The following is a 9,621-nucleotide window of genomic DNA, read 5'->3' as shown; positions in this document are numbered from 1 at the left end:
ACCCTTCCGGCCTCTTCTGGCCTTACATTCATCTTCCCTATCTCCTTTTCTTTCTCATATTGACTGCTAAAACTTCATGTCTTCCTTTTTTTTCTCCGGAACTTTAGCCCATTTTCTCTGGAAAAGCGGTCTGTCTTCGCTCCTTGTTGAAGAGTGCTGTGCAGGCAGGTCCGGCATTTCAAGTTTCAGTCTTCTACAAATGTCGGGGATTTCCTCCGGCTCTGTGATGGAGATCATTTTATTGTCCCATGTGATGTGTAAGGCAAAAGGGAAGCCCCATCTATATGGTATCTGGGCCTTTCTAAGCTGCGAGGTGAGGGGCCTGAGGGCACCCCTTCTCTGCAAAGTCCTGAGACATAAGTCCTGGAAGAATTGCACTACATTTCCCTGGTGTTTAAATGTAGGATTCCTCCTAGCTGCAGCCAGGATCTCCTCTTTTTCCTGGTATTTGAACATCTTGACAATAATGTCGCGTGGCGGGTCATCTCCTTTAGGCTTAGGTCTAAGCGCTCTGTGAGCTCTTTCCATTTGGAAATTATTTTCTTCTTCATTGCTCGTTATGCCACGGAACAAACTAAGTAAATATGAGTTTAAATCTTTAGAAGTCACTGTTTCTGGAACCCCTTTCAGCCGAATATTACATCGGCGACTTCTGTTCTCTAAGTCCTCTAATTTGTCATATATATCTTCAATATCTTGTCTTTGAGCATTTGACTGCTTTACCATGTCATTCAAACCAGTTGCTAGAGCGTCTCCATTTTCCTCGAGTGAGTTTACTCTGGAACCAAGTTCACCCATTTCATGTTTAAGCTCATTCAGGCTGCTTGTTACTGTATTTTGCAGCGTTTCCATTTTCTCAAGGAGCTTCTCAAAATTAGTAGAGATGTCCTGTTTCGACACCAGATTGTCTAAATCTGCTCTTGTTAGGGGGGCCTGCCCTATTGATTCCTTCAAATCATCCATTGTAGAACAGTGTTCCCCGTCTGAGCTGTGTGAGAGTTGATCTGGGGATCTCTCCCCTCTATTGGTTTTAAGGAAGATAGGTGCTGTGGTGTGCTTGCTTAATGGCGTTGCTTTTAAATTTCTTCTTGCTGCCATGATGCAGCTTCTCAACTGCAATTATGATCTCCCTTTTCAGCTTTCTTTATTTAATAAAATTGCTGCTTGCAGTCTTCTCTATATCCCTTCAGCTTTACCCTCTAAAAGATAATGATTTGTGGAATGCTGTCACTCCCAAAGTGTGTTTTTCTAAAGATTTATTTCTTTACAGGGATAGGATAAAAAAATGGCCGCACCCTTCCTTCACCTATAGTTTAGGGTTCACTGTTTCTCAAAAGTGTCACCTTCCTGTGCTGCCAACGTCAAATTCTTGCCCCTTCTGTTAGTTTGGGAGCTTGAAATTTCCCCTTAATGGTACTCTTTTAGTTCAGCAGCAGTTCAGTTTATTATAGTGAAGGACTGTTTATGTATACCGCTGCTGCTAATGGGGAGGTATTGTTCCCAGCGTGTGTAGTGACCTTTGGCGCTGACTTTATAGCTCTGGCGGTTACTTAAACTCTTACCGCCTAATCCTCCTTCCCTCCCGTAGCCTGTATTGCTTACTGTGCCTTATGCGAGGTGTCCTCCATTAATATGACTTTGTGTCCTCTGCTCGAGTGAAGCGTGCATCGCCATGCCACGTGGTCTGCCGGCTTTCCTCGCCGCTCTGTATATTATGCGGCTCCTCTGGGACAGAGCGTTACCGTTTACAGCTGCATCATTATGTTCAGGATCTGTGATCCATGGTATCCGATCCTCACTTTAGTGCTCTAACTGCTTGCCAAATGCTTTCCTGACACTTTGCTAGCCGTCTTAAACTTTACACTGCCTGGAGCTCCACACTTATGCGGCCATTCCTTAGCTCCTCCAGGCTCCGCCCCTCCCTCTGTCCTTTTAGACAGATCATGTCCAACAACTGCCTAACCTTACCCCTTGACCTGGTTCATTACTTAGAACACCGGCAACTCCATTTTCCCCTGCCCTGACCTCGCTCACGGAACACCCATAATTGCACTTATGCCTATCTTGTTCCCATGTGTGGAACACCCACAACTTCCCCAGTGTTCCCCACCTTAGAACCACCGCTGATTTGTGTGCTTAATTTTACAGTAAGTATTATTAAACTAATAAAGTTTTTGGCTGTTTATAGAAATAGAACAACCACAGCCGAAAGCTAAAGATTATCATAAGGTCACTGCTTCTTACCCTCTCAAAACATCTCACACTGATGATTAGTCTGTGATGATTAATGCATCATGTTCTCACCCAACTAGTTGTGCATGAGCCGGACACGGCTGTATGTGCAGTTGCTTGTGTACTTGTTCCCTGGCTGAGAACATTATCCACAGGTATCTTTTTTAATGCGGCCCTATAACTTGTTTTCATCAGTAATTTAGGTTACTATGATGTAGTAATGTAATAAATAAAAAGAGAAGTCCAACGAAGCCAGATGGAAATAATAAAATGTAGTTCACTTTATTTCATTAAAAAGTAGGGGATAATACAAAACCATGTGGTTAGGTAGTTAGCATAGTATATTCTGACCGGTTTCGGTCATGTTGACCGTAATCATAGAATAGCACCTGTAAGGAGGTGCTCCCTTTTATGCTAAACACACAATGATTTGATTGGATAAAAACAAATGCCAACACTTAACCCTTTAGAAACTTACTCTAATTAACATATACATACTATACATGATATTTACATTTCAATCACATAATACTGATGATAGACAATTAGAAAATGCCCAGTGATATGTTTGCAATAAGAAATTGGAGAAAAATTATTATTATTATTATACAAAATGAATCAGGACATACAGAAATAAATCTATATGAATATGCTAAAAAAGCAAATACCAAAAGATAACATTCCCATATACAGATAAGAATATACATCTATATATATGTGCTGGCAAATGCAAATATGCAAAAGGTGATTTCAGAAGAGAACATATATATGTGTTTATGGATGTCACTAAAAAATGGTGCAACAAGCATAGATTTTTAGGTACCAATTGTATGTATAGAAAAAACATCCTAACAGATTAAGCATCCTGAAAAGAATAATAATGATCATTACACATGGAAAAAGTATATCTAATATTTATCTATAAATAGGCAAGAGTCTAGTTAGCTAAGTCTACTTTTAAAACACCATCGAAACGTACATTAAGATAAAAGTGTTAAGGAAGCCTATATAGAAAATCTGAATAATATACTTAAAATGACTGATGTATATAGTAGTCCTAATGTGTAATGTGTTAACTAAGATGTCTCACTTATAAGAAAAATATCAAGTTTGAGGAGTCTTTTAAAATAATATTTATATTTATATTAATTACCACAAATATTATGATAGTTTTAATAATTTAATTAAAGTGAGATTTAGATGAAATTAATCACTTCTGCCAGAAGTTAATAATGTCATTCTCTGAGTTAAAACCCAATGGTACCAGACATCTGGTTTTGAAAATCCAGTATATTTCTTGTTTACAGAGTATAGACAGCTTATCTCCACCCCTAGGCGGTATTTTTATTTGTTCAATAGCCTGCCATTTAAAATGAGTCACATCTTGTTGGTGGCAGTCTATAAAATGAGAGGAGAGTGCTGAACATCTGCGTTTACTTGAAATGTAAGACAGATGTTCTCTGATTCTTTTGCCCACTTCTCTAGTAGTTCGTCCTGTATATTGTTTTCTGCATTGGGTGCACTCAATGATATAAATAACAAAGGTGCTCTTGCAATTAATGCATCCCTTAGTGTCATACTGTTCACCTGTAACATGTGATCTAAATGTATTTGAGATACTCAAATGATCACATGAAGTACAGGTTTTTCTACCACATTTGTAGGTGCCATTGTGTCTCATCCAGGATGACCCAGAGGTAGAGTCAGTTCTTAACATACTGGGTGCAAGAATGTTGCCCAAGGTAACATTCCTTTTTGGAACGAACATACAGCCTTGTTCAATAATCTGTCTAAGGCCTTTATCTCCCATCAGAATGGGAAGATTTTTCTTTACTATTTTGCATACATCATCATATTGATTCGAATATGATGTGATAAATTTTGGTTTAGACAAATTCTGATTGGATCTATTTTCCTCGGGTCTGCCCCTGCTCTTGAGCAGTTGCGATCTATCAGTAGCTTTACTAGAAAAATAGGCTTTATTGATGGTACTTTTTGGATATCCTCTCTTAAACATACGTGTTCTCAGATCTCTGCTTTCAGACTGAAAAGTATTTTGCTGAGAGCAGTTTTGTTTAACTCGTAAGAATTGGCCTTTTGCAATGCCTTTGAACACATGCTGTGGGTGGCAGCTACGTGCATGTAAAAGGCTATTGCCAGAAATGGGTTTGCGGTAAAGAGCTGAGTTCACTTTGCTCTGTTTGGCATCACCTGAGAGGGTGACATCCAAAAAGTTAATCTCGGTTTTATGCCATTCATACGTGAATTGCAATCCCACATCATTAGCGTTTAAAATAGTAACAAAATCATCGGCTTTCTGAATATCAGATGACCAAACTAACAGTAAGTCATCTATAAATCTGACGTATTGAACAATATGTTCAGAGGGGGCACCACTACCTCCATAGATGTGGCACCTCTCCCACCTCTCCCACCAACCCATAAAAAGGTTGGCGTAAGAGGGGGCAAACTTTGCCCCCATAGCTGTGCCACATCTCTGGAGGTAGTAGCGGCCCTGGAACATAAAAAAATTATGTTCCAATAGAAATTGGACGATTCTCACAATCAATTTCTTGGACACAGATGACAAATCAGTAAGGAGGTCAAGAAAAAATTCAATTGCATGCAGGCCATGGACATGTGGAATCGAGGAGTACAGGGACACCACGTCAATGGTGAGCCAACTGTACTCCTCCCTCCATGTCAAAGGCTCCATGATCTGTAGGACATGTGAGGTGTCTCTAACATAGCTGGGTAGTAGATGAACTAGTGGCTGTAGGTAATCATCAACCCACTTAGATAAAGGCTCCAATAAGGAACCTATACCAGCCACTATAGGTCTTCCCTTAATGTTAATAAGGCTTTTGTGTACCTTTGGGAGGTGGTGGAAGATGGGTGTCACTGGATCTGAAACTAAGCAAAGCCTAGCTGTGTCCTGATCCATGAGACCCTCCTCCACCACCTCATCCAAAAGGTAAGACAATTCACGTGCAAATGCTGCAGTCGGATTAGAGGAAAGGACTGAGTAGGTATTTACATCACCCAGTTGTCTTAAGGCTTCTTGATTATAGTCCACTGTGTCCATGACCACAACACTCCCTCCTTTATCCGACTGTCTGATCACTATTTTATCATTCTTTTGTAAATTTAGAAGGGCTTCTCTCTGTTTAAACGAGAGGTTTGATGGACAAGAGTCCAGTGAATTTGAAAGATCAGTAAGATCTTCAACAACTCTTTCATGAAATAATTCAAGTATTTTGCTCACACTGATGATTAGTCTGTGATGATTAATGCATCATGTTCTCACCCAACTAGTTGTGCATGAGCCGGACACGGCTGTATGTGCAGTTGCTTGTGTACTTGTTCCCTGGCTGAGAACATTATCCACAGGTATCTTTTTTAATGCGGCCCTATAACTTGTTTTCATCAGTAATTTAGGTTACTATGATGTAGTAATGTTTACATTCTATGTCATCCTTTTTTACTTTATGATTTACAGGTAAATAGATTTAAAAATACAAAACAGAAGACATTTTTGAGTATAACAAAATGTTTTTATTGAGATGGATTATATTATAAATAATAAACATTCTTATTTTTCTTTATTAAATTTATTTTTATGTAGACAAACACATGAATAGTTCATTTCCATCCTTTACTCCAGGAAGCCTCAGAATGATACCACAAACTCCAATAGTCTCAGACACCAATGGCTATTCACAAACATTGGGGTTAGCACAGCAGATATTTAAAGAAGATGGTGAATTGGCAGGAACTTGGAAGCAATCATTATGTACAGAGAGTAATTTAGTAATCAAACAAGAGGACAACATTTATGACTTATCTAGTGGAATTATTATTTCAGAGGATAAACCACACACATTTACTGAGTTTTCAAAACATATTAAAGAAGGGAAAAGTCTACAGTCTAGCCAAATGATTCATACAAAGGAGAAACCTTTCAAATCTACAGAAAGTGAGAAAAGCTTTAGATGTAAGTCTAATTTACTAGAACACCACAAAATTCACACAGGTGAGAAACCACACACATGTACTGAGTGCGGCAAATGTTTTACACAAATGGATCATCTGAAAACTCATAAAAAGATTCACTCAGGAGAAAAGCCTTTCACATGTACAGAGTGTGGAAAAAGTTTTACACAAATGTATTGTCTGAAAATTCATGAAAGGACTCACTCAGGAGAAAAGCCTTTCACATGTACAGAATGTGGAAAAAGTTTTACAGAAAAGAGTCATCTGAAAACTCATGAAAGGATTCACACAGGAGAAAAGCCTTTCATATGTACAGAGTGTGGAAAATGTTTTACAGTAAAGAGTAGTCTGAAAACTCATGAAAGGATTCACACAGGGGAAAAGCCTTTCACATGTACAGAGTGTGGAAAAAGTTTTACAGAAAAGAGTCATCTGAAATGTCATGAAAGGATTCACACAGGAGAAAAACCTTTCACATGTACAGAGTGTGGAAAAAGTTTTACAGAAAAGAGTAGTCTGGAAACTCATGAAAGGAGTCACACAGGAGAAAAGCCTTTCACATGTACAGAGTGTGGAAAAAGTTTTACAGAAAAGAGTTATCTGAAATGTCATGAAAGGATTCACACAGGAGAAAAACCTTTCCCATGTACAGAGTGTGGAACATGTTTTACAGAAAAGAGTCATCTGAAAAGTCACAAAAGGATTCACACAGGAGAAAAGCCTTTCACATGTACAGAGTGTGGAAAATGTTTTACAGTAAAGAGTAGTCTGAAAACTCATGAAAGGATTCACACAGGAGAAAAGCCTTTCACATGTACAGAGTGTGGAAAAAGTTTTACAAAAAAGAGTAATCTGAAAAAGCATGAAAAGATTCACACAGGAGAAAAGCCTTTCACATGTACAGAGTGTGGAAAAAGTTTTACAGAAAAGAATAGTCTGGAAACTCATGAAAGGAGTCACACAGGAGAAAAGCCTTTCACATGTACAGAGTGTGGAAAAAGTTTTACAGAAAAGAGTCATCTGAAATGTCATGAAAGGATTCACACAGGAGAAAAACCTTTCCCATGTACAAAGTGTGGAACATGTTTTACAGAAAAGAGTAATCTGAAAAGTCACAAAAGGATTCACACAGGAGAAAAGCCTTTCACATGTACAGAGTGTGGAAAATGTTTTACAGTAAAGAGTAGTCTGAAAACTCATGAAAGGATTCACACAGGGGAAAAGCCTTTCACATGTACAGAGTGTGGAAAAAGTTTTACAGAAAAGTTTAATCTGAAAAAGCATGAAAAGATTCACACAGGAGAAAAGCCTTTCACATGTACAGAGTGTGGAAAAAGTTTTGCAGAAAAGAGTAGTCTGGAAACTCATGAAAGGAGTCACACAGGAGAAAAGCCTTTCACATGTACAGAGTGTGGAAAAAGTTTTACAGAAAAGTTTAATCTGAAAAAGCATGAAAAGATTCACACAGGAGAAAAGCCTTTCACATGTACAGAGTGTGGAAAAAGTTTTACAGAAAAGAGTAGTCTGGAAACTCATGAAAGGAGTCACACAGGAGTAAAGCCTTTCACATGTACAGAGTGTGGGAAAAGTTTTACAGAAAAGGGTCATCTGAAAAGTCATGAAAGGATTCACACAGGGGAAAAGCCTTTCACATGTACAGAGTGTGGGAAAAGTTTTACAGAAAAGGGTCATCTGAAAAGTCATGAAAGGATTCACACAGGGGAAAAGCTTTTCACATGTACTGAGTGCGGCAAATGTTTTACACAAATGTATTGTCTGAAAACTCATGAAATGACTCACTCAGGAGAAAAGCCTTTCACATGTACAGAGTGTGGAAAAAGTTTTACACGAATGTATTGTCTGAAAACTCATGAAAGGACTCACTCAGGAGAAAAGCCTTTCACATGTACAGAGTGTGGAAAATGTTTTACAGTAAAGAGTAATCTGAAAACTCATGAAAGGATTCACACAGGAGAAAAGCCTTTCACATGTACAGAGTGTGGAAAAAGTCTTAAAGAAAATAGTAGTCTGGAAACTCATGAAAGGATTCACACAGGGGAAAAGCCTTTCACATGTACAGAGTGTGGAAAAAGTTTTACACATATGAGTAATCTGAAAAACCATGAAAGTATTCACAAGGGAAGAAACCTTTCAAATGTTTAGAAAGTGAAAAAAAGGTTTTTATTGAAATCAATTATTATAAAACACCAAATATATATTTTTTTTATATTTCTGTTTATTTTACAATTACATAATACATTTAAAGCAAAAAGCATTTTCATCACACAGGACAACATCTATTATAACAATAATTTAAACACAACAAAAGAGTCCCAGGGTATTTGATCAAGTATAATACATTATCGAAATAACATAATAAAAAAATAAAAAAAGAAAGCAGGAAAAAGAAGTCCAGTATAAGCCTTAACGTCATCCTGGAGAGAAAAAAAAAAAAAGAAAAGGACCCACCACCATGACCGCCCCTAGCAAAGATCTCTAGAGATTATCTATCTCCCATTGGTCTAAAAGTTTAGATGATCTGAATGGGGAGAGAATTTGGTTTAATTCTGCTAGTGGTAGGTATTTGATAAAGCACTCCCATTTGGATAGAGTTTTAGCAACAAATGTCTCTCCAGAGCTACATGGGCTGTATTGTTCCAAAATGAATTAATCTTTCAAGGAATTAATAACCATGCTTAAAGTGGGAGGTTTTATATTTTTCCAGGTCCTACAAATTTGATTGTGACCCAAGATTATACTTAAATTAAGTAACTTAGTTCTGGATCCCCATAGTTTCCCATTACAGAGAAATATGATATTGTAAATAGAAAATTGAATTTCTTCCTTACAAATTTTACTCATAAAAAACTGTAATTTGGCCCAGAATTTGTCTTATTTTGGGGCGGTTATATATGCAGCGAATTAAGTTAGCGTCTGGCAACCGGCATTTTACACACCCTATATCCTTAGTTTTAGACCATTTTTTTAACCAACGGGGGGTCATACATGCTTGGTGTAATAATTTTAATTGAGACTGAATTCTATCCATTAAAGCAGTAGATTTTTTCACTTTGTTTGATGAGAGTAGGAGAGGTCTCATTTAGATCTGTTTTTACCCAATTCGTTGAAAGTGAGATCAGATTTTTTTTATATTATTTTCTTTGGTTAGATTAGCATATAAATAAGACATTTTATAATTCCCAGTCATGTAAATATTTATTAGGCTATCAATAACCTGCCATTCCCTGTTAATAGTATTAATATTAATTAATTTCGTACAGAAGTGTCTGACCTGTAAGAAAGCAAAATAATTTAGATTTGAGATTTGAAATTCCTTTTTTAATTGTTGAAAAGTTTTCACTTTTCGGTTAACTAAATCTATAAATTGGTGTACAT

The 9,621-nt window shown here is 37.4% G+C and overlaps 1 protein-coding gene across 1 annotated transcript in view; it reads left to right on the top strand.

Moving 5' to 3' along the window:
- The window catches only part of LOC128659894 (zinc finger protein 585A-like), a 33,740-nt gene extending 25,321 nt beyond the window's left edge, over positions 1-8,419 (top strand). The window contains exons 4-5 of the mRNA XM_053713481.1: positions 6,431-7,912; positions 8,054-8,419. Of these exons, the coding sequence (XP_053569456.1) occupies positions 6,431-7,912; positions 8,054-8,388 (1,817 nt within the window). The 3' untranslated portion in view covers positions 8,389-8,419. The remainder of the gene's footprint in view (positions 1-6,430; positions 7,913-8,053) is intronic.
- The last annotated feature ends 1,202 nt before the right edge of the window (positions 8,420-9,621 follow it).

The sequence above is a fragment of the Bombina bombina genome, chromosome 5 (assembly GCF_027579735.1).
Source record: "Bombina bombina isolate aBomBom1 chromosome 5, aBomBom1.pri, whole genome shotgun sequence".
NCBI classification, from domain to species: domain Eukaryota; kingdom Metazoa; phylum Chordata; class Amphibia; order Anura; family Bombinatoridae; genus Bombina; species Bombina bombina.
This window is presented reverse-complemented; position numbering and strand designations above follow the sequence as displayed.